This window comes from Panthera pardus, unplaced genomic scaffold (assembly GCF_024362965.1).
Source record: "Panthera pardus isolate Hobbes unplaced genomic scaffold, ASM2436296v1 HiC_scaffold_26, whole genome shotgun sequence".
NCBI lineage: Eukaryota > Metazoa > Chordata > Mammalia > Carnivora > Felidae > Panthera > Panthera pardus.
In genome coordinates, this window is record NW_026526832.1 from 25,750,770 (window position 1) to 25,777,012 (window position 26,243).

General features: G+C 36.1%; 1 protein-coding gene and 1 pseudogene across 4 annotated transcripts in view; both read left to right on the top strand.

The window, feature by feature from the left end:
• LOC128773682 (ATP synthase subunit e, mitochondrial-like) lies at positions 1 to 2,404 on the top strand (annotated as a pseudogene).
• WDR35 (WD repeat domain 35) overlaps positions 1 to 26,243 on the top strand; it is a 58,294-nt gene that overhangs the window by 16,492 nt on the left and 15,559 nt on the right. For 3 of the 4 annotated variants that reach the window (XM_019451130.2, XM_019451161.2, XM_019451151.2), the window contains 7 exons: positions 4,139 to 4,171; positions 4,536 to 4,596; positions 11,782 to 11,926; positions 15,773 to 15,842; positions 17,101 to 17,154; positions 21,062 to 21,171; positions 21,902 to 22,112. In XM_019451130.2, the coding sequence (XP_019306675.1) occupies positions 4,139 to 4,171; positions 4,536 to 4,596; positions 11,782 to 11,926; positions 15,773 to 15,842; positions 17,101 to 17,154; positions 21,062 to 21,171; positions 21,902 to 22,112 (684 nt within the window). The remainder of the gene's footprint in view (positions 1 to 4,138; positions 4,172 to 4,535; positions 4,597 to 11,781; positions 11,927 to 15,772; positions 15,843 to 17,100; positions 17,155 to 21,061; positions 21,172 to 21,901; positions 22,113 to 26,243) is intronic. The other variant, XM_019451140.2, reaches the window with a different exon arrangement.

A 26,243-nucleotide genomic window follows, 5' to 3' on the forward strand; every position in this document is an offset into this window, starting at 1 on the left:
TTCCTTCATATGTTAAAGCTAAGATGGGTATGGGTTAACCTCTCCTTCTCAGGTATAGCCTCTCTGCTGGCAGTACAGCAAAGTGTTGGGTCTATTCGCCATGTCTGTCTGGACCTCTGTTTTGGAAAATTATGTGATTCCATTGTGACTCTATTTTTTTTTTTTCCAATTAGCTAATCCATTAGCATTTCATACTCACCAGTTCAGTATGGAAGCTTTTTGTCTCTGAAACATATTTAAAATACTACCGTCTTTTTCCAAGTTAAAATTCCACGAGGAAAAATGAATATCCAGATGTCTAGTATAAATGCTCAAGAAGTTATGTAACTATGATCATTATAACACTTTGGGTAGTTTTGACATTGAGAAGTATACTTTCATTTGGAGTTACATTGCTTTAAAAATAACCGTCTCATAGTGTAAAATAAATAATATAAATAATGCCTTAAAAAGTATGAAACAATTTAAATATTTGCAGAAGCATATACATTTTTCAAAAAAGGATTATCATTATCTTTGGCTGTGTTATAAATTATTTTATTCCATTAAAAAGCATAAAGTTTTTGGTTTAAGGTGGCCATTTGAACAGCCACCTTTGGCTCTGTTCTCTCTTGAAACTTACTAAAATAACAGTAAAGGTATTTTTTGAAAAGTCATAAGCCCATAGGGACCAGAAAGAGAAAGGAAATGGTAACATAGTTTTGGGGGTTAAAGAGTGGGTGGATTAGTGGTGATTACCTTAGCAGACCTAAGAAAGCTGAATCCTAAGTCATCAATGGAGAAAGCAAAGAAGTAACCAGTTTTCATCCCAGAATCCTGAAGAGACACAGGACTTAATGGTACCTGGTAGGAGAAAGAAACAAATGGAAAAACAATTTGGAAGTACCAGAGATTATGCAGGAAGGAGAAAATTAAAAAGGCATATAAAGAGTCCTGTCTGGAGAATCTGACCAGTTCAAAAGAAAGACCTCTAAAAGTTCTCCTATGGGGAGTTCCCAAGGAAATATCCCTGCCTCGTCACCTTACTGTGAAGACCAGTCATGAGGCTCACCCATAAACCAATAGATTACAAGCAGCTTTCAGTGTCATACTCTGAAATAGAAGCAGATAGACAAGGATTGTCAGACGTTTGAGGAAAGCATCTCATTTAACAGACACACACAAAAATAAACACAAGGAGAAAAGAATGGGGAGGAAGCAGAGATTCGGCAGGGAGAAGAACAATTCAGAAGAGTCATTTCAAATTATTAGAGTTAAGGGATACTACAGCCATAAAACAAGGAAGGGATACTATAGAAAAAGTTTTTGGAAATTACAAATATGATAATAGCAATGAAAAATTTGGTAGAAGAGTTAGAAGATAAAATCAAGGAAAACTCCTATAAAGTGGAGCAGAAAGACAAGGAAATGGAAAACAGGAGTGAATAAGAAAATCAGAGGACCAGCCCTGGAAGTTCAGTGAATAGGTAGGCAAAGAGGAGGGAAGTAATCCAAAGAGAGAAGAGACTATTCAAGAAAATTTCCCTTCGGTTTTGAGATTGAAAGTGTCTACCTCAGTGAATAAAAATATTTCCAAATCAAAACACATCATTGTGAAGTTTCAGAACATGGGATAAAAAGAAGATCCTATAAGCTTTCAGAAAGACTTCATTCGGTCAGGCATCATAACGGCATTCATCTTGTCAACAGCAATACTTTGGAGAATTGCTTTCAAAATTTTGAGGGAAAATGATTTCCCGTCTTGAATTCCATATCTGAAGCAGACTAATTAAAATGAAGGAAGGAGACTGATTGCACAGTGCTTCCAGCGTGAAGGTTATGGACGAGATTGTGCTGCTGGTGCAGGTCTGACTGCTCCTCGAGCTCGGCTGCTCCTCGGCCCTGCTCCTTGGTGTGGCCTACAGAACCAAGTGCTATAGGTACCTGAAACCTTGGGCAGAAGAGGAAAAGAGGATAGCAGCCGAGGAGAAAAAGAAGCAGGTTGAGCGGAAATGGATGGAGAGAGAACCGGCAGGAAACCAAGACAACAGCATACTAAACAGCATACCTGCCTTTCTCTGGACTAGTGTGGATGAATAGAGCTTTCTGTGTTGTGTGGAAAAAAGATAAAATGAAGGTAGGACAAAGACATTTTTAGATGTACAAGGTCACCAAAAACTTACCTCCCAAGCTTTCTTAGTTACTTCAGAATATGGCCTACCAAAACGAGGAAAAGACCAAGAGGAAGAAACTGGATAACCTGACAGCAGTGGTGCATAGTGGTACCAGTTGACAGTGTGCGGCATGCCTAGGGAGTCATCAGATGACAGCAGATCACGTGGCTCCAGAGGAAACTCAAGATGAAATTAATAGAACGCTTAATGTGGTTGAACTCTTGAGAGAAGATGTACATAACTGGGAGGTAATTGGGGACTATACCCAATTGGGTAATTGGGTATAGAGAAACCAAGCAAAGAGAAAAAAGAAAGGCAGTTACCAACTACAGGGAAAGCAAAATGCGCTTGAGAATAAATCGTGACGTACTTACAGCTCAGCCGTGGATAGCGTTTACATAATCAAAATGATGCTTTTTAAATTAATTTTGTAATTAAATGGATATTGTAATTAAAAAACTTTTAATTAAAGTATAATCATATTAACCCCTAAAATCCCGATCTAACAAAATTGTAAGTGGAAAGCCGGAATGGTGGAAGTGTACCCCTGTGTGATGGGAGGCTGGAAAGGGGACTGAAAGATAGTGGGAAGTGATAGTGAGAAGTCAGTAGATACTGCTCCAGATCGAAACAGAACAAAATAAGAAGTAGCATTATCAACGTGTTACTTAGGTTTGTGGAGGTAAATATCAAAAGGATGAATTAAAGGAGCTGAAAGTCATTACTCCAGGGAGCAGAAAATGGGAAGTTTTAGGGGAGGACTTCTTCTTACTCTTCAGTAAGAAGAGTTCTTAGGAACTCTTCCAATTCTTTAAGCTATGAGCACGTAGATGATATGTGGATTAACAAATACAAGTTACTTGTGGTATTTTGTGGCAGTAAATCAGCTTATTTTAAGTAGTGGAAAAGTAAATTATATTTTAGTATAATTTTTGTCATTTAGTTTGTTTTTTTAAAAATTAAATTTTTTTCTTTTTTAAATTAAATTTTTATTTTAATTCCAGCATTATTAACATACAGTGTTATGTTAGTTTCAGGTGTACAATATAGTGATTCAACACTTCCATACATTTCTCAGTGCTCATTCTGATGTGTATTCTTGATGTGTAATTCCTGTCACCTGTTTCCCCCATCCCCACTCCTTTTCCCTCTGGTAACCATCAATTTGTTTTCTATAGTTAAGAGCCTGTTTCTTGGTTTGTATCTCTCTCTCTCTCTCTGCCTTTTTTTTCTTTGCTCATTTGTTTTGTTTCTTAAATTCCACATATGAGTGAAATCATGGTATTTGTCTTTGTCTGACTTATTTCACTTAGCATCATACTCTCTAGCTCCATCCATGTTGTTGCAAATGGCAAGATTTAACTTTTTTATGACTGAATAGTGTGTGTGTGTGTGTGTGTGTGTGTGTGTGTGTGTGTGTGTGTATAACACATCTTCTTTATCCATTCATCTATTGATGGACACTTGGGCTGCTTCCATAGCTTGGCTATTGTAAATGATGCTGCAGTAAATATAGGAGAGCATGTATCCCTTTGAATTAGTGTTTTTGTGTTTTTTGGGTAAATACTCAGTAATGTGATTCCTGGATCATAGTGTGGTTCTATTTTTAACTTTTTGAGAAACCTCCATACTGTTTTCCACAATGGCAGCATCAGTTTACAGTCCCACCAACAGTGCACAAGGGTTCATTTAATTTACATTTATGAAATTAAAGAAGTTTTTCTTGAGAAGCTGAGAAAAGAAAGAGAAAGTCTGCATGTAAGTAGTACGTAGAGAATTGGTTTATTTGAAGTTGTTATTCCAATCGGGAGAATATCTAAGTAAAATATTATTCTTAGCACAAGATATAGAAAAGGTGATTAACAATAGAAGAATGAAATTATCACTTTAGTATGGTGTAAAGTGTGCATTATGCTTGATTATTTTACTGAATATTAATTATTGATAATTAATTGTGTACATGTCATTTTTATATTGCTTCAAAGGAGGAGAACGAGATGGAAACATTTGGTGCAATGGTAACAAATTAGTTCTTATATAGCTGATTATAAGATAAAAATGAATTTTGAGGTTAGAGCTGATCAGGAATTTTAGAAGTGTAAATAATGAAACGTAGCCAGTGTACTTGTGTTTCTTAGGTGAACTCTTAAAAATGACAGTGTTCCATTATATTGAGAAATCAGCCTTGGTTTAATTTTAATTCGTATATCTTTATGTTTAATGCCGTAGATTATATTTGTCTGCTATTCTTTGCACTTAACAATTTTGTCAGTTATTTCCCAGTTGTGATACTTTACAGAGATAAGCATGATATGTTAAGCATTATTTCTTTTATTGTACAGAACCAGGAATTCTGATACTCTTTGTTTTATTTGTTCACAGTTTGTGCTAGTTCTTTGTAATTCTATTGGCACACCTTTGGATCCCAAATATATTGATATTGGTAAGGAAATGTTAATGTCTATTCCCTCTTTAATCAAGTTTTATTTGTACAACTAATTTAAAAACCTAGCTATGACATTATTAATTAAAATGGTCTTCTAAACAAGAATGACATTTTGCCTGGTTTGCCAAGTCCAGCACCAGTTTATGCCAATTATCGTAGTCAAATTATTAATAATGCTCCACTTCACCGTATAAATATCCTGTTTAATACAATAAATTATAAGTTTACTCTAAAAGCCACAGTAATCTCATGACTGTTATACTGCCATTATTTGCTTTCAATGGGAAATATACTTGTGTAGGAATTGGTATGCAATGTAATGATTAGCATGTAATAAATGGGATTATAGAAACAATTTTGCTGTTAAACCACTTTTATTATTAATAAGCTTCTTGCAAATACCTCTCTTCTATAAAAACACTTTAGCTGCTTGTAAAAGTGCATTTTCTCTTTCCAGATTTTTCTAATGAAATCAATCTATTAATAGAGACAGCTTTCAAAAATTCCTGATTTTTTTGTTTGTTTGTTTTCAGGAGACATTTGTTACTTTAGAGTTACCATTCCCTCTATCCAACAATTATGAAAGTAACCATTAAAAAATTTCTCATCTAACTCTTAAATTTTTTTGTTAAAAATCATTACCAAATATTTTGCGGCGATTTCACTATAACCTCCAAAAGTAATGTGTTTTAAGTGTGGTAGTTTATTGGATATGGTATTAGAAAAATTATTAGACTTCAGAAATTGAAAACCCACTGAATTTTCTGAATCTGAGAGCTAGTCATTTTTTTTTTTTTTTTCAGATTTCATATTTAACCTTCATCAAATGTTAGTGTCTCCCTTCTAAATATATTTTGCTAAACTGTTTGGGTGATACAAGCAAATGTGAGAAATACTTAATGGGCTTTCAAGATTTTATGCTGTCTGTTTAGAGTTTTGGTAACTCAGTTTTATATATTGACACTTTTCAACTTCATATCTTACGTTCATTGTTATAGAGGTATGTTTATATTTGTACCTGCATATATATGTATATATGTTAGTGTTCCTTGTTAAAAGGCTTAGCTTAAAATTATTACAGACTCTTATCACAGGAATATCTTGTATTGGAAACATAACAGTCTTTAAGGGATGAATTATGTCAGTCTTTAGATTATATGTTTTTTCTTTTGATATCAAAAGTTTTAACAGAATAATGATGGTAGGGTTAGCCTCAAAGTAATTTTAATCATAGGTAGTCTTTTTTTTTTTTTTTTCATAAAGCCAGATGTAAATCCTTCACCTTCATAAAATGGCAAATACTTGAGGGCATGATTATTTGTATTTTTGAGTCTTGAAACTTTTTTTTTTTTTTTGCAGTCTTGCTGGCTGAAATTTTAACAAACAGTTCTTTCATTGGTTTGCAGTAAACCAAGCCAAGGACTCAACATTTTTGTTTCATACATATCCTGTAAAATTCCTTTTTTAAGTTTGTATGCCAAATTTTTGTGAGGACTGGAGGGTAAAACGAAAAAAGTGTGTAACTGATGTTGCTCTGGAAAGTGTAATTTTTGTGCTGCTCTTCCTCCTGCCAATCTCTGTAGAAACTTTTTAAAAGAACTTTATGCATTATTATACAAGTTTAGTCTGTGGGGCTTTTGTACTATGCATGGAGGAGTTATGTGCCCTTTTCCGGTGCTTTTCCTTTGAGCTCTTAAAATACCTTTAAGAGGTATTTTAAAGGTGCACTTCTGTTCAGAGTACTACTTTTTACTCTGCGCTACAATTACTGATTTTCTCGTTTGCCTTCCCCACAAGATTTTGGACTCCTTAGAGATCTATGTCTTATTAATTTCTGTATTCCTCTAACACTGTGCCTGCCCTATAACAAATGCTTATTGAGCATATGGAAAGTACTTATTTCTATCATGAAAATGGAAAATGACACATTTATTTAACAAACCTTCAGTGAGTTTCTGGTACTGTACTGGGTATCTGGAGTTATAAAAAATTGACTATGAAACTTCCTGTAGGATATCTAAACAAATAATGAAATGTAGTTAATCCATTCGACACTGGTGTACTGTTCGCCCGCTGTGTGCTAGGTTGGTATCGTGCTAGGTGTTGGATAAGTGGATATTAGTGAGTAAGGACATCAGACGTATCTTTGCTACTTAGAGATGGTTTCATTTGAGCTGAATTTTGAAGGATAAGTGTTTATTCAGGTGACATTTTAAGGAGAGAAAGAAAGCAGCATTTGCAGAGAAACGAAGGCATGGAAAGTGCCTGGAAAGTACCAGGTGCCTGTGCTTTAGCCATTTTGGTGGGAGCTGGTAGGTGGCTTTCTAATGATGGTCTCTACCACATGCCTGGAGTCATGCATAGATTCTAGAGAAAGGCAGTTTGATGAAAACATGTCAGTGCAATTTCAGTTTACCAGATTTTTTAAGAGGCTGAGAAATTAGTAAGTAGGAAAGTAAGGGAACATTACAGATGTAGCCATTTATTTCAGGCCTCAGCATTAAAATATTACAAGCAAGTTTTACTTATATATGAATTCCTAGGTTGTTTTAGGTTATTTTACATCCTTTGCCTGCCTAGTGACTTCTACCTATAAGTGTTAACAAAGTTCAGCTAATGGAAGCGTAATTATTTCCTTAAAAATTTTTGTTTCCAATAATCATTCTAAATATTTGAAATTTTTCTTTCCAAATAATGAGTAGTTGAGAGGAACATGGAATGCTTTTATCCTGGTTGTGTTCTTTTTCTAAAACGTTCTGTCTGTTAAAATTTGGATTCCTAACTTATTCCTGGGGGCTTAGTTCTAGGAAACTAAGAACTAATCCACCAGGATGGGATGGATCTTTTAATGAAAATCTAGCATAGTTTTTGTAGATAGGATTATCTACCCATATGAATTTGCTGAATTTACTCCCATACTGATCCAAAGAATGTATGTTTTAGATATATTTGTATTTGTATTTTTTTTTTTTTTTTTTGTATTGACTGATGGGTTTATATGTGACTTTATTATAAAAACCTATATAGGGGCGCCGGGGTGGCTCAGTCGGTTAAGCGGCCGACTTCGGCTCAGGTCATGATCTCGCGGTCCATGAGTTCGAGCCCCGCGTCGGGCTCTGTGCTGACAGCTCAGAGCCTGGAGCCTGTTTCAGATTCTGTGTCTCCCTCTCTCTGACCCTCCCCTGTTCATGCTCTGTCTCTCCCTGTCTCAAAAATAAATAAAATGTTAAAAAAAAATAATAATAAAAAAAAACCTATATAGGTAATAAAAATAAAAACAATACTAGTATCCACATCTAATACTATTATTAACCCTTAATTAGAAGCAATATGCCATCGTGGTTAAGAGCACAGATTATGGAGCCAGATTAACTGGGCTTTTGTCTCACCTCCGGCTTTCTAGCCATGCACATCAGCAAGTTATTTAACCCCCCCCTCTTTCAGTTTCTTCATCTGCCCAGTGGGGTAATAATGCTTATCTCATAGAATAGTTGTGAGTGTGAGTGAGAATATATACTATGTAATATTTTCATTATATATTAACACAATTATATATTATATAGAACAAAATAATTATAGTTAATGTATTTATAGTATATGGTATATGTACCTGATGTATATATTTATTAACTTAAATATATAAATAATATATATAATATATGTATATAATATATTATATATATTTAAGTTAATAAATATTGGCTTTGAAATTATTATTGTTTATTCTGTTCCAGAGATTTTGCCATGCTTTGTTATCTCTTTTAATTTTTAAAGCAGCTGTATAAGATATTATCATTTCCAACTGCAGTAAGTAAACTGAGGTTCAGAGAGAATAAGTGATTTATCTAAGGCCACAGAGTTAAGCAATGTAGTTTGAATCCAAAAGTCTGACTCTTTCCATGAACCATTAACATTTTAATTTAACCAGGCTAATGATAAGGTATTGTGATTATTTAGGATGTATCAGAGAGGAACATGAGTATAATTTATAGTTGTATGTAAATGTTGGTTAGAGGAATGCTTTCATATATGCTTAGAAAAAATTGTATTTTATTAGAAAATATTTTTTTTAATGTTTATTTTTGAGAGAGAGAGATGGAGAGAGAGAGCGGGAGAGAGGCAGACAGGTAGAGAGACAGGGAGACAGAGGATCCTAAGCAGCCTCCGTGCTGACAGCAGAGAGAGCCCAATGCGGGGCTCAAGCTCATGGAACCACTAGATCATGACCTAAGCCAAAGTCAGACACTAAACCCACTGAGCCACACAGGTGCCCCATATTAGAAAATAGTTTAAAGTTGTGAACTTATTTCAAATCCCACTAAAGGCATCATACTCATCAGCATTAGAGTGTCTGTGGTAGAATTTACTAAACGTTTAGCAAATGTCTTATGATTTAGTGAGAGTGGGGTCAGAGAAAGCTGAGTAAAGCCTGGGCCTGGCATGCTCATTCTTCTCACTCAGCGCTCCCCAGGCCCTTGCTACTTTTCTAGGATCGCCTTTCGGCCACTTGTTCCCTACAGGAAAGGCTTCTGGCTCCCTCTAGAGTTCAACAATAGTACGTGTTTCAAATAGAAAAACCTTGACAATTGTAATGAAAAAATGTTTTTAGCATGATTCAACTATACTGAATTACTTTGTATATAAAAATTCTTGAATTTGAATCACAAAGTTGGTAATCTACTCAATTACTATTTTATCATTAGCCTGGTTTCTGATTCTTTGTCCATTTTCTCAGTCTTTTAATGCCTTAAAGGTTTACTTGGACCATGGCAAGAACTCCATAAATGGTAGCTGCTGTTAACACCATTCCTTTATTCTGGCCATATGAATAATTAGCTTAATATTTAATAAAACACAAGTTTTATACTATTCTAATTATTTATGAGTTTAGAAAATAGGTACTAAAATGATCTTTTATGATGGAGTTTTGTTTTGTTTTTACATAGTTCGTGTGAATGTGTTTGCTTAGTTTTATGGTATTTAGTTTGTGTTTTGTGACCGTGGACAAGTTATTTTACTTCTTCCTCTATTTTTTAATCTTTAAGCTAGATTTTATAAGGCTATGTCATCAAAGGGTACACAGGTCCTACAAAGGGTAGGAGCTTAAATGTTCTCTAAGAAAAGGAATAGATGAACAAAGTTATATGGTTAGGAGAATATTTTCCTAAATTAGGAAGGAACTTTGGAGAATTTTCTTTTCTTTTTTTTAAACAGACAAAAATTAATTTTAATGATACAGCTGACTCTTGAACAACACAGGTTTGAACTGCGTGGGTCCACTTGTACACAGATTTTACCATACAGTACTCTAAATCTAGCTACTCTTCCTCATGATTTTATTTTTTTTAATCTCTAATAGTTCTTTTTTTTAATCAAATTTATTTATTTAAATTCAAGTTAGTTAACATACAGGGTAGTATTGGTTTCAGGCGTAGAACCCAGTGATTCGTACTTAACATGTAACGCTCCATACGCATCCTAACAAGTGCCCTCCTTAATGCCCATCACCCATTTAGCCCATCCCTCCACCCACCTCCCCTCCAGCAACCCTCAGTTTGATCTCTGTATTTAAGAGTCTCTTATGGTTTGCCTCCCTCTCTGTTTTTAATCTTATTTTTCCTTCCCTTCCTCTATGTTCATCTGTTTTGTTTCTTAAATTCTATATATGAGTAAAATCATAGGATATTTGCCTTTTTCTGACTAACGTATTTCACGTAGCATAATACACTCCAGTTCCATTCATTTTGTTGCAAATGGCAAGATTTCATTCTTTTTGATCGCTGGGTAGTATTCCATTGTGTATATAATTTGGCTATTGTGATAGTGTTGCTATAAACACTGGGGTGCGTGTACCCCTTCAAATCAGCCTTTTTGTATACTTTGGATAAATACCTAGTAGTGTAATTCTATTTTTAATGTTTTAAGGAGCCTCCACATTGTTTTCCAGAGTGGCTGAACCAGTTTGCATTCCCACCAGCAGTGTATCTGTTGTCTCCTGAGTTGTTAATTTTAGCCATTCTGACAGGTGTGAGGTGGTATCTCACTGTGGTTTTGATTTGTATTTTCCTGATGATGAGTGATGTTGAGCGTTTTTTCCTGTGTTTGTTAGCCATCTAGAATTTTCTTTTATAACTTAATGAGGAATTATAAGATGTGAGGTCAGAGGGAAGGATAAAGGCCCAAACCAAGCAGTAATAATAATGGGGATGGGAGGAGGTAGTGGGATTTGATTTATCTCTTCATCAGTTAATTGGACATTTGGGCTATTTCAACTTTTTGGCTATTATGAACAATGCTGTTCTGAACATTTGTGTGTGAGCTTCTGTGTGGACATTTGTTTTCATTTCTCTTGGGTATATGCCTAGGAGTGGAGTTGGTGGGGCCTGTGGTAACTCTATATTTAGCAAATGGAGAAACTGCCAAACTATTTTTCAAAGTGGATGCACCACTATTTCCCTACCATTTCTTTACATCCTTGGCAATACTTGTTATTGGCTGACTTTTTGATTGTAGCCATTATAGTGGGTTTGAAGTGGTATGTCACTGTGGTTTTGATTTGCATTTGCTTGATGGCTAATGATATTGGACATCTTTTTCCTTTGCTTAGTGACTGTATATCTTCATTGGAAAAATGTCTATTCAGATCCTTTGACCATTTTTTAATTGGGTTTTTTGTCTTTTTATTATTGAGTTGTAAGAGATCTTTATATATTCTAGAAATAATTCCTTATCACATATACGATTTACAAACATTTTCTTCCATTCTGTGGGTTGTCTTTTCACTTTTTTGATGGTGTCCTTTGAAGCACAAATGTTTTAAATTTGATGAAGTCCAGTTTATCTACTTTTTCTTTTGTTGCTTGTGCTTTTGGTGTCATATCTAAGAAACTCTTGCCTAATCCAAGGTCACAAAGATTTATTTCTAAGGTTCCCCCCACCGCCCCCCTAAGATTTCTACAGTAATTTTAGTTCTTACATTTAGGTCTTTGATCCATTTTCATGTAATATTTTTGTATGGTCCTACAAGCTTTTGATTATGTTTTTTGATTTTAGAGACTGCATGTTGGGTATATTGTCTGAAATGAGGAGTTGAATACAGTGGTCACTGAATTCCTTTGCAGCACAAACATTCTGTGATTCTGTGTAACTGTAACCTAATTGTTTTAATGCTCTTTTAAATAGTACCATTATTTGTTGCAATGACCAAAACCCATGTGATAGCAGCTTCAAAAGAAGCATTTTATACCTGGCAATATCGTGTGGCAAAGAAGCTCACAGCATTGGAAATTAATCAGATCACGCGGTCTCGGAAAGAAGGGAGAGAAAGGTATATCTTTTGATACATGGTTTTTAGTAGCTCAGCCGTATCACATTTAAACCAGACATAGTTAATTCTAAATTGTCATGCTTGAGAACTGTAAATTGTTTTGATTACTAGAAATAATACTTTCCCATTCAAAATCTTTCAAAATCTTTCAAATTATTTGTTTAAATTGATCAAAATAAATAAGAAGGGGTGTGGTATAATAAAAGAAAGCCCTTAGAGATTAAAACTGGACGTCTGTGGGTTTTTTTGGTTTTTTTTTATGATTTTTTTTTAACGTTTTATTTATTTTTGAGACAGAGAGAGACAGTATGAATGGGGAAGAGTCAGAGAGAGAGGGAGACACAGAATCTGAAACAGGCTCCAGGCTCTGAGCTGTCAGCACAGAGCCCGACGCGGGGCTCGAACTCACAGACTGCGAGATCATGACCTGAGCCGAAGTCGGCCGCCCAACTGACTGAGCCACCCAGCCGCCCCAGAAGTCTGTGTTTTTATAAGGAAATAGCTATTCTCCCGAACCTACTCTCACCATGTTAGGGTTATTATGCTATACTTGAAATATGATTATTCAACTGAATGTCTGACCAAAGCTTCATTCTTATGGGTTAGTGGCACAGGTTGTTCTGGGAGAGTGGGGGTGATCCTAGTATCAGCCACCATAGGATAGGCAGGTTCTTAGACACAGATAAGGAGGAGGTCTTCAGGTAGGGTGAACTGGTTACTTGGGCTTCTTTTTCTTGCCCTGGATTCCAGGGAGTTGGGTTAAGTGATAGAGAGGGCTCTACTACATAGAGAAGTTAGGACTAGGATGGGGGGATTCCTGTGATAAGTTTCAAGGTGTAGATGTGTTTACTGAGTTTTTGTAAGTTATATTATCTCTGTTGGTGATATTCTGTATTTTACCCACTTGTTGTTACCCTAAGCCTGCCTTTATGTATGTATGTATGTATGTATGTATGTATGTATTTTAACGTTTATTTATTTTGAGAGAGAGAGTGCGAGCAGGGGAGAGGCAGAGAGGGAGAGGGAGAGAGAGAGAATCCCAAGCAGGCTATGCACTGCCAACACAGAGCCCTACACAAGCTGGAACCATGACCCTTGAGATCACAACCTGAGCCAAAGTCAGAGGCTTAACTGACTGAGCCACCCAGATGCCCCACCCTAAACCTTTAAATAAAGCATTTTGTTGAGTGCTTTACTCTAATAATTCTTAATCAGGGCTTAGACCTCTGTTGGGAGTGGGCACTGGGGGTTATGTCAGAAACCCTGGGTTGCTTTTTCAGATCATCTTCCCTCACACATGCTTGTTGTCTTAATGCAATCTTCCCTTTCCTTTAAGATTCACTCAGGTACTAAGATAGGAGAAATGTCCCTAGTAAAAATATTCTGGATGCATGAATTCATGTGGAAGCAAAACAAATAAAAAAAAATTGAAAAATACTATATCTTCTCAGTAGTTCTGAAAGTCTAGATAGGAAGAATCTTTGGTCTTTTTCAGGACAGCATGTGGCAGTGGTAGCAATAATAAGAGAACTGCCATCTGCAGGGAGAAGGTAGATCTAAGGACAAAGTTGGGACAGAAAAATCTAGCCTCTCCATAGAGTGAGTGTCCTGGGAGACAGCTGAAGATATTCTGGCTTTAAGATGGCAGCATTTCCTTGTATTTCTATGTAGGATATGACTGGGCAGGTTCTCTCTGGACCTCACTTTCCTCATCTGTAAAATGTCTTTGATGATAGTGATAACAGCCAACACTGAATACTTCTTACCTGCCAGATACTCCAGTAAGCCTAGTGAGTACTCTCATTAATCCTGTTTCACAGAGAAGAGACTAAGACACGTGAGCTTAAATTATTTGCCAAAGGTCACTAGCTGATAAGTAGAGATGGGACATAAAGCCAGGTTGATCTGGCTCTGAAGCACTTCACTCAGATTGGCCTTTCTTGTAGTACCCTACTTGTTTTAAGAGGGGGAAGGGGGTCACGTGATCTCTTGAGAGCCCTCCTATTCTAACCGTTGACTTTTATTTTGTGATAACTAGTAGAAATAGTGGCTGGATATACTTAATAGAAATGTAGTAAAATACAGAAGCACAGCACCTCTAAATTATTTCTTTTTAAAATATATTTTCTTTCTGTCTTTAATACATTTCTGTTAAATTTAACATTTAATCTCCTTATTGATCAAAGTACAATTATGATTTCAGTTTAACAATGATAAAATCTCATGATATTTTCGAGATAGAAAATGGCTTGATTTTCTTATGATTATATTACATTTATGATTTCTTGATGATCAGGCTTTGCATATGTACTTTACAAACATCATTTTATTTATGCCTCTTAAAAAAACCCTGCAAAAGGTTGCCCTTATTTCCACATGGAGAAATTGAGGATCAGAGAAGTTAAGTGACTTGCCCAGGGCCTCATAGCTACTCTATGTTGTATCTTCCCTATTCACCTCCACTAGTTTTAATATTTTTCCAGCAGACATAGAGCACCTGGCAGTATATGGCACTGTGCTAGGCACTAGAGATACAGCCTTTGGTTCTGGGAAACCCACCAACTAGAGAGAGAGGTAAACTAGTGGAGATACTATGGTGTGAATAGTATTATAATGAAGGTATCAGAGAGATGGGCAGAGTCTAAAAGTAGTCATCATCATCACACAGGGAACACAGGGAACAATTCTTTAGTTCAGAACAAAAATTCCATTAATTAGAGCTTCCCAAATACATTTAGGCTTTACCTTTATGTATTTTTAAAAAATTTTATTAATTTTTTTAATGTTTTATTTTATTTTTTGAGAGATGGAGAGAGAGAGCACGAGCAGGGGAGGGGCAGACAGAGAGGGGACCTATAATCCGAAGCAGACTCCAAGCTCTGAGCTGTTAGCACAGAGCCCGATGGGGACTTGAACCCACGAATGCGAGATCATGACCTGAGCCTAAGTTGGACACTCAGCCAGCTAAGCCACCCAGGCAGCCCTAATTTTTTTTTAACATTTATTTATTTTTGAGAGACAGAGACAGAGACAGAGCAAGCAGGGGAAGGGCAGAGAGACAGAGACAGAATCCGAAGCAGGCTCCAGGCTCTGTGCTGATAGCTCAGAGCCTGATGCGGAGCTTGAACCCACGGCATTGTGAGGTCATGACCTGAGCCGAAGTCAGACACTTAACTGACTGAACCACCCAGACGCCCCTAGGCTTCACCTTTATTGAGCACATTATTAGACAGGAAATTACGGAGAAACAACAGAGAAACTTACTTAGTGTATCAGAAGTTATTCTTGACATTCATTTGGAGAATAAGGTAAAATAGCTGTTGGGTCTTAATGAAATTCATTGAAAATATGTGATTCAATGTTCAAAGATATTTTCGACCTAGCTTTCAGGAACATATTACTTGCATAACTAGGAAACACCTGGTAGGTAGTTTCTACCTTTATATGATTGAGTTGTGTCAAGAACTCTTTTTTTAAAAAAAATTTTTTTTAATGTTTTTATTTATTTTTGAAGGAGAGAGAGACAGGATGAGACGGGGAGGAGCAGAGAGAGAGGGAGACATAGAATTTGAAGACTGGAGCAGGCTCTAAGCTGTCAGCACAGAGCCCTATGCGGGGCTCGAACTCACGAACTGTGAGATCATGACCTGAGCCGAAGTCAGACGCTTAACTGAATGAGTCACCCAGGCGCCCCAAGTTGTGTCAAGAACTCTTTAAAATAATCAGAACATTTATGTTACATAACAGTATTCATTGGTGACATTCAACCTAATTATTCTAGAGGTTATGAAATGGTATAACCTGTACTTAGGCTATCTTTGAAATTCTGACTTTTTTTTTTCCCAGAATTTATCATGTGGATGATACTCCTTCTGGATCAGTGGATGGGGTGCTTGACTATAGTAAAGCCATTCAAGTAAGTGATCTTATTGCCAGCAAATGTTAATATCTGTAGATTTGGAAGTACTGTAATTTTAGTTTAAGATCTGAAAAAGAATTTGTTTTTAGTGAATAGCATCATATTCTGGTAATTCTTAAAAAAAATTTCTGTTCTGAAAACCTTTTTCTAGGTGTGCTGTGATTTTTCCTTCTTTTGATTTTTAAAAACATTTTTGTTTTTTTTCTTACCCTTTTTTAAAATTTTAGAGAGAGAGAGCATGAGAGGGGGAGAGGGGCAGAGGGAGAGAGACAGAGAATCTTAAGCAGGCTCCACGCTGAGTGTGGAGCTCCAATCCATGATGCTGGGCTCAATCCCATAACCATGAGATCATGACCTGAGCTAAAATCAAGAGTCGGACACTCAACTGACTTGAGCCACCAGAGGCCCCTAAAAACATTTTTGAAATAATTATAGGCTCATGGGAGGTTGTACAGATAGCTTAGAACATTTTTACCCCACTTCCCAATGGTGACATCTTCTATAACTGTAGTATAATATCAAAAACAGGAAATTGACATTGATAATGACACCATTAACTGGACTCCCACTGGATTCCTTACTCAGTTTTCACTAGTTTATACATGTACATGTGTGCGTGTGGTTTTATGGAATCTTACCATCATGAAAGAACTTGCCTCATGCTATTTCTTCATTTTCACACTTGTTCTCCACCCCATCCCTGCTCCACTGGCAACCACTCATCTGTTTCCGTTTCTGGTTTTGTCACTCTGAGAATTCTTTAAATGAATGGAATCATGTGGCATGTAACCTTTTGAGATTGGCTTTTTCTCACTAAGCATAAGCTCTTGAGACTCGTCCAGCTTGTTGCTGTGCCATGCTGTTTCCTCTTCCTCATTCTGGCACGGTCTGGCCCTTCTGTCATCTGTTCATCTTTTATGACTGAGCTCAGGTTTCCATCTCCCTGCGTACTTCTGTGTAAATGAGATGTTCCTTCCTCTGTTGCTCTCCTAGATCCTGAGCGCTACTTTTATTAATTAGGTGTTCAGCTCGCTTTCTTCCCCAGTAGGCTTTTGAGTAATCCCTGAGGGGAAAGATTTTATTCGAGTGTCTTCGGTGCTTAGTTCAGCATCTTGCACATAGTAGGTGCTCAGTAAGTGAATGTTTAAGTTAATAAATATATTGAAGTATTCTTCTTAGTGAATTGCATACTACCTTATACCAGGTTAGTCACTCAATAAATATTTGTTAAAGAATAATAATTGATTTATTTTAGGGCACCCGGGATCCAATTTGTGCCATAACTGCATCTGATAAGACACTGATCGTGGTAAGTTCTTAAAAAACTGATTTTATTAATAATAATTGTTTAAATTATAAAAATAGAGTAAAGTAATATGTTTTGGATTTGAATATCATCTTGTGGGCATCAAGTTTTCTAAGCCAAAGTAGTAAATAAATTTTTAAAGACTGCCTCACAAATTGTTAATTATTTGCAAAAATAACTATTAATAAATGCAGTAGAATAGTGGCCAACTGGGGAGAGTTTGACACCGGCTTGCATGAGCCACACAAGGGTTGGCAGGTGTCGAGTGGATTGGATAGCAATAGTAGGTCTTAGAAAGCTTCCTTCTGTATGTGGCCCACTATTTGGTGTTGGAGAAAGTGCTTTGGCTCAGCTATTTTCATAAGACTTAAAATGAAGAGGTGGTGTGTTTGCTAACCAGTAAAAAAAAAAAAAAAAAAAAAAGTCTAGGGCAAATTTTTGCTGAATTTTTCAAATAAAATGAATGTAATGTGGCTTTTCTTGAGCTCTGGCATTTGAAAATACTAATTTTAGAACTAAATGTTTACTTTAATATAATGGTGGTGGAATCATTGAATTTCAGTTGTGTAAACATAGCCTTAGTGGTGTATATTTACAGTTCTAGTTATGTTCTTTAGCCATTAGATAATTTTTGGGGGGACAAAATCTTAAGAATGTATTATTGTTTTTCCTCATCAAGTGAATTTGGTGTATTTTTGAAGCAGTTTGTCTTATGGAGCCTCTTTTTTCTTTTTAGAGTCTTTGCTCAATGGCAGGGGTTTTTGGTTATGCTAGTGGTGTTTCTGACATTAGCAAAAATAAAATAACATGTAACTCATATCAATCACGAAAATTGACATAATTCCCAAATGACAGTCTACCTATAACATACACACTTGAATGGTTTTAATACCAGTCAGAAAGTTTAATGGAGAAAATATCTTCTGCATTTAAAATTTCACTGTTGAAATGTAAAAGGTTTTAGAATCATTACTTTTTCAAACCTTTAAAGCCAAAGGGCCCCTTTTTCAAAAACAAAATCTTATTTCTTACCCCAATATGGTAAATCTTCCAAAACCCATACCTCCCTTTTATACACTAAACAATATTCTCCCCCTCCTCCTTCCACCCTTTCTGATAGGCCCCTCTTGAGAATCCACTAAGTGGTGGTGCTCCACTGATTAAAAAGGGGAGAGGGAAAGATGGCCTGAGCCGAGCCTTCCGCTTTGTCCCATTGCCATGGCCAGAGGAACAGAAGGGTTTGGAAACCAGAGTTCACTCTTGTCTGTTATACCAACTATTGATCTGTCAGCATTAAGGTTTGCACAGAGTTACACTGAAACTTCTATTCTTTTATTTTTTATTTTTGTTTTTGAGTATTTTTTTTTTAATTTTATTTTTTATTTTTTAAAAATTTACATCCAAATTAGTTAGCATATAGTGCAACAATGATTTCAGGAGTAGATTCTTTAGTGCCCCTTACCCATTTAGCCCATATCCCCTCCCCCAACCCCTCCAGTGACCCTTAGTTTGTTCTCCATATTTATGAGTCTCTTCTGTTTTGTCCCCCTCCCTGTTTTTATATTATTTTTGTTTCCCTTCCCTTAGGTTCATCTGTTTTGTCTCTTAAAGTCCTCATATGAGTGAAGTCATATGATTTTTGTCTTTCTCTGACTAATTTCACTTAGCATAATACCCTCCAGTTCCATCCACATAGTTGCAAATGGCAAGATTTCATTCTTTTTGATTGCCAAGTAATACTCCATTGTATATATATACCACATCTTCTTTATCCATTCATCCATCGATGGACATTTGGGCTCTTTCCATAATTTGGCTATTGTTGATAGTACTGCTATAAACATGGGGGTGCATGTGTCCCTTTGAAACAGCACACCTGTATCCCGTGGATAAATGGCTAGTAGTGCAATTGCTGGGTCATAGGGTAGTTCTATTTTTAGTTTTTTTGAGGAACCTCCATACTGTTTTCCAGAGTGGCTGCACCAGCTTGCATTCCCGACTGTTTTATTTTTAAACATATTTTTTTGGAATCTTTAATCAGCTTTTAATGTAATATTTTATGTCTTGAGACTTCCTTACATATTCTAGAGAGATGCCCACTTTGTTAGGTACATGATTTGCAAATATTCTTCCAATTTGTACTTTGTCTTTTTTCTTCTCCTAACAAGGTCATTCACAGAGAAAAAATTTTGATTTTTGTGAATTCCGGTGTATCAGTTTTCTCTTTTAAGGAATATGCTTTTGGTGTGTCAGTTCTAATCTTCTGCCTAGCCTCATTTATATTCTTTTTTAAAAAAATTTTATTTAGGGGAACCTGGGTGGCTTAGTCTGTTGAGTGTCTGACTTCGGCTCAGGTCATGATCTCACTGTTCATGGGTTCGAGCTTCGCGTTGGGCTCTGTGCGGACAGCTCGGAACCTGGAGCCTGCTTCAGATTCTGTGTCTCCTTGTCCCTCTGCCCTCCCCCACTCATACTCTGTCTCTCTTTCTCTCTTTCAAAAATAAATATCAAAAAAAATTTTTTAAATTTTATTTAAATCCAGGTCAGTTAACATAATTGTAATAGTGGTTTTGGGAGTAGAACCCAGTGATTCATCACTTACATATAACACCCAGTGCTCATTCCAACAAGTGTCCTCTTTAATGGCCATCACCTACTTAGCCTACCTCCCACCAACCTCCTCCATCAACCCTGTTTGTTCTTTGTATTTAAGAGTCTCTTATGGTTTTTCTCCCTCTGTTTTTATCTTATTTTCCTTCCCTACCCTTATGTATATCTGTTGTGTTTCTTGAATTCCACATATGAATCAAATCATGCAATGTCTTTCTCTCACTGACTTATTTCGCTTAGCTTTATACATTCTAGTTACCTCCACATTGTTGCAAATGGCAAGATTTTAGTCTTTCTGATCACCAGGTAATATTCCATTGTATATATATACACCACATCTTTTTTTTTTTTTTTTTCTCCACTATTCATAGAACAGTTTATTGACCTACCTCATCTGGCAGGCCGTGGGCCCCTTCTGACCAGAAGTGTCAGTCTTATAACACATCTACTTTATCCATTCATCAGTAGATGGACATTTGGGCTCTTTCCATAATTGGCTATTGTTGATAGCGCTGCTATAAACATTGGGGTGCATGTGCCCCTTAAAATCAGTCTTTTTGTATCCTTTGGATAAATACCTAGTAGTGCAATTGGTGGGTTGTAGGGTAGCTCTATTTTTAATCTTTAAAAAATTTTTGAGGAAGCTCCATACTGTTTTCCAGAGTGGCTGCACCAGTTTGCATTCCCCCCAGCAGCACAAAAGAGTTCCCCTTTCTCTGCAGCCTCACCACATCTGTTTTTTCCTGAGTTAATTTTAGCCATTCTAACACATTTAAACTAATACTCATTGTATCACTGCTTCTGATCATCTCCATTTGCCACTAACTAGTATCAGGTAGATGGCTATAGGATAAAAACGTGGACTTTCAGAAACCACTGTTTCATATGGTGATCTTATATTGATTTTTCATTCATGGTGAAATTTAATGCAATAAGTGCTTTATATTTTAGCTTTTAATGTACCTTAAATATTAACCTAGACAACAACTGTAAGTCACCCTTGTTATTTCTTCCTTGGGATATAAGGAGTTATGTATTACTGAACAGCTCAGTTTCTGACTTCTTTCTTGAATGCTGCATGAAAAAAAATTACATCACCTTCAACCACTTTTAAAGGGGTTTAATTAAATTAGGAGATAAATATGTACTCGGTAACGTGATTTAGTATCAGAATTGGGAATTAGTTATGACACATTCACTTTGGTTTGGAAACAAATGTATGAACATATAGAGAGACCTGTAGTTGTAATTTAATGTTATTTTGTAAATATGCTTTAGTAATCAAAAGTAATTTCCACAGGGTCGTGAATCTGGCACCATTCAGAGATACAGTCTTCCTAATGTTGGTTTGATTCAAAAGTATTCCCTTAACTGTCGATCCTACCAGTTATCCTTGAATTGCAATTCTAGGTAAGTCTGAAAATTCTCTTCATATAGATGCTGGGCTTAGAAGTTATCAATTCGGATTGTTGGATTTATGTAATAAATACAAAGATGTGTATTTGTTTTAAACTTGTCTTATGGTTCAGTGTGGTTTTACTGTACTATATTTATATTTAAATGTTTATTTATTATACGGTATTTAGATGTTTTTCTCTAATTGGCAAAATATAGAAATTCAAATGTAATACTTTAAATTGTTTGCGTGCCAGTTGCTTTAATTCCTTTGGATACTTTTTCCTCACAAGGAAGCAAAATGGAGAGTAGTCTATGTCTTCTATCAAATTTAAGAAATTTTTAAAACCAGTTATTTTTTTAAAGCCATTTCTTTTTTCTTTTTCTTTTTTTATTAATTTTTTAAAAATGTTTACTTATTTTTGAGAGAGAGAGACAGACAGACAGAGAATGAGCAGGGGAGGGTCAGAGAGAGAGGGAGACACAGAATTTGAAGCAGGCTCCAGGCTCTGAGCTGTCAGCACAGAGCCCGATGTGGGACTCACGAACCATGAGATCATGACCTGAGCCGAAGTCGGACGCTTAACTGACTGAGCCACCCAGGTGCCCCTTAAAGTCATTTCTGCCTTCTTCCCAGATTTGGATGAACTGATTTTGCACAAGAAGGGTAATAGGTAATTATGTTCGTGATTGCTGATTGTCATTTTACCATCTTGTTTCCTTTCTCCAATTTCAATATTTGTAGTCGTCTTGCTATCATAGATATCTCAGGAGTTCTAACTTTCTTCGACTTGGACGCTCGGGTAACAGACAGCACAGGACAGCAGGTCATTGGCGAGTTGTTAAAATTGGAGCGTAAAGATGTCTGGGATATGAAGTGGGCCAAGGATAATCCAGATTTGTTTGCGATGATGGAGAAGACAAGAATGTATGTTTTCAGAAACTTGGATCCTGAGGTAAACACAAGAAATGAGCATTAGCAGTACATAAATAATGAGCCAGATGTGAAAACCTGGCTATTTCCCTTTTGTTTCCTTAAGAGGTTTGTTGGTGTTGGAGGCGTAAATTTCTGAAAATAAATAGAAACATATCTGTGGATTTGTAAAATATTTGGTCATAAGTGGGAATAATACTCATCCTTTAAAAAGTCTCTGCTTTCTCTGAAAGGCACTTCCTAAGCATTTATCTGTACTTTTTAAAAGACGGAACCATGGTCTCTAATACATAGTCTTTATTTTTTCCTTGTCAAAGTTAAGAAAAAAAGAAAATCAGTAGTAATATTTACCAAAATTGCTTAAAACAACCTAACCAAAAAAGTGTAGGCTTTTATTCTCCTTTGCCTCCCTGTCCACCTTAATCTGTGCTTCCTTATTTATGTTCACATGACCTCTATCAGCCACTAATCCTGGTCTTTCTCACTCTGATGATTTTATGAATATGCAAGTGTGGACTGATTAATCTGCCCTCTCTGGAGTATCAGGAAGCCACTTGCTCACTAATTTTAAAGTTATATTTTGATTTTCTACTTGCGGCTCACATCAGCTAATTGTTTTTTTTTTAAGTTTATTTATTTTGACAGAGAGAGCAGGGGAGGGGCAGAGAGAGAATCCCAAGCAGGCTCCACACTGCCAGCGCAGATCCCGATACAGGGCTCGAACCTACAAACTGTGAGATCATGACTTGAGCTGAAGTCAAGAGTCGGACACTCAGCCGACTGAGCCACTGGGGTGCCCCACATCAGCTAATTTTTAAGTTTGGAACTTCCCTGTCAGTCTGCTCTGGACAAACTGTTAGCATTTGTGTTTAGGAAATTCAATGTAATTTGAGTGGTAGCCTAATCAAAGCATCATTGAGATAAATTTTTATGTAATTTTTGAATAATTAATGATTTCCAGTTGGGAATTTTCTGTATGGTTGTTGCACCCAACAAATGTAAATAATAATAAATAAGTTGATAGATATCATTAATTGATGTATGGGTTTGCGGTTTCCTTTTTGGAAAGAAATTGCATGCTTGGACCACTGAGCTGCCAAAAATCTTCTAGAGTGATTTATTTAGTGGTGAACTATTAAACTGTCCCTTTAATATCTTAAATTATTTTCACATTTCCCCATTTTAGTGCTACTCAGGATCTTTGGGCTGGGAAATGACCTCATGTGAATTGTTCTCAAAGGCTTTGTCAGGAATTTTAAGGATCTTTGTAGTTTTTAGCCCCTGAGTAGGGTTTAAAGGAAAGGCATTCAGGGCTGCTGCATTTAACTTGTAAGCAGGGGCTTCTTTCAAGGCTCCAAGGGAAATTTGACACTTGCCACAAAGTAAGTGTAAAAATTTGACAGGTAACCACAGGCTAACCTTGAGGATGGGAGAATACTTTTTGAATGTTAGGGCCCTTTTTCCACCCGTGTCCCCATGCGTACTAAGTCAGAAATCATATGCCTGGGCGAGTGTTGTTCCTGGCTGTTTGTAATGTGTGTGTAGCACACACGCTCAGTCTAGCACCAGGGGACGTCTTGGCTTGGTGCAAAGTGCTTCTTAAGTAGTTTTAACAGAATAGCCTTCCCCTCCCCTCCTTTTTTAGAGTCATTTTCAGGCTTGGCAAGTAGTTCAATTTCTATTGGATTTAAAGCTAGATGGATTTCTTTCAACCTCACCACTGACTGGATTTCTTTATAAGTCATGCTGTGCTGTTCTGTTCATTCATGAGGACACTGGCTGGCTGTTGTCCCTGCTTGGTTAGTTATTGGTTAGTTACTCTGCTGTTCATTTCTTTGGCTGCTCATTGACTGATTATGTAAGGACGTACTCTTTAAAACAGGATTTACTGGAGCTCCTTTAGGGCATAGTATTCTTTTACTATTCAGGAGATAAGCTGTTATTTGACAGTTAATACTGAATCCATTTTTGTCCATTTGAGTGTTAGGAATTCTAGATTCATACCTTCCTTTAAGTTGTAAACCTTTCTTCAGATTATAGATGAAAAACGGGTGCCATTTGTGTGTGAAGTTGTAGTTCACTGATAAAGCACACTTTCTGAGAATTTGGAAATGAGTATTTAATGTTGATATTCCCTGCTTGGTCATTTTTATCTCCAGTGACCCCCTAAAGGTACCAATTCAGCTTTTCTAGTCTTTTTCTTGGATCTTCCCTTCCATTGGTACTACTTCATATTCATATTCCTTTCTATCTCATATTTTTATCACTTAGCTCATTTTTATACACTTCTTTACCAAACAAGAAGTTTCCAAATTTTTGAATCCGTATCTTCATCTATGCATAATTATTCATTTAGAAATGATAATACGTGACTTACCATTATTAATACAAGTACTTTACGAATCATGTCCCTAAAATAGAAATTCTGAAAGAATGAGGAAAAAAATACATTTAAGAGGCTGAAGTGAACTTTATTTTGAAATGTCAGGGTGCTGTAGTTCTCACTGCCATTAGCTAGTGTCTGAGCATCGTGCACACTTGAATTATTAACTTCGTAAAGTCTTGTGTTTCAAATCGTCTTCTTGATAATTTTCAATTGTTTAGCTGACTTTCTGTCAGATCTGATTCGAATGTGATTGTTTTCACTTTCTAATGTGGCTAACCCCAGAGTTTGTGCCAGGAGTAAAGGGGGTGACTGTTCCGCCTCGTCTTGTTTGCTTGTGCTTGCGTTCCAATATTCCACTTCATTCACGTATTCTTTCCAGGGAGATTTTTAAACCGCTTGTCCAATTTATGAGAGTTAGCTCAAAATTAGAGACTGTAATCCCCGAATCCGCTTAACTAGGTATATACAAACTTCGGTATGTCACAATATGCTGCAATTAAATGGATAAGCGCTCAAGATACCTGTTATACTGTACATGTTCTGAGACCTTCTGATGTATGTACTGGGTAAGACTACTTAATACAGTATAGATTAGTGAAGTTTAAAATAGTTTCTTAATAAAAATAAATTTCTTATGTACTGAGTAGGAGAGTGTATCCTGCTTTTGTTGACCACTGGTCTAAAACTTCATATTCAATGGAAATATGGATGGATATCTAGTGAGTTTTGGAAAATAATGAGAATTAGATGAGATAATTCAAGTAGAAGTTGACTTTTTAAAATCCGAATAATATAAATATATTTGCATATTTACTTGTGTGCCAATAATCATAGATTATTTTGGAAACTCTTAGTTTTTAACCTTCCTTCCAATCTTTATTTTCTCCCTTTCTCTTTATTTTTGGTATAACTTTTTATCCACACATCATCTTTTATGACTTTATTTTTTGGCTACCTTGCTTTGTTTTTTGTCTAGTCAAAAATAAAGCAATTTTCTAATGATAAACATTTTTATACAGGTATATTTGGATACATATTGTATCCAAATAATTAAAATATATGAAAGGCCTCTATAATTTACAAGAAGTATGTTATTATATGCTTAATTCTTGAATTAAATTTTATCCTTGATTCTTTCTGTGTGATCATTGCTCATACTTGCCTTTACATAATACAACTTTTTTTGAGGAAATAAAGAAATTTGGTAAAATTTTCTCATATAATCAACAATTTTTACTTAAAAAAATTTCTTTTATGTTTACTTATCTTTGAGAGACAGAGACAGAGCGTGAACAGGGGAGGCAGCAGAGAGAGAGGGAGACACAGAATCTGAAGCAGGGTCCAGGCTGAGCTGTCAGCACAGAGCTGGACGTAGTGCTTGTACTCATGAATGGTGAGATCATGACCTGAGCTAAAGTTGGATGCTTAACCGACTGAACCACCCAGGTGCCCCAACAATTTTTACTTTTTAAGAGAAAATGTCACTTTAAGACTCAAATGCATATAATGTGCACACAGAGCCCCATTCTTAAACTTTGACATACTAAAACTAAATATGATTCAGTTTTTAAAAATCTGATTCAATTTTTACCTCTAATTTCCATGTTTTTAAGTATCTTCCTGTAGTTTCTATCACATGAAGAACTAAGTATCAGAGTTATAAATTTGATACATTATTTCCTTTGAATTTTGCTTACTTTCTATTTCATGATACACACACACACACACACACACACACACACACACACACACATTAAAAACACATTC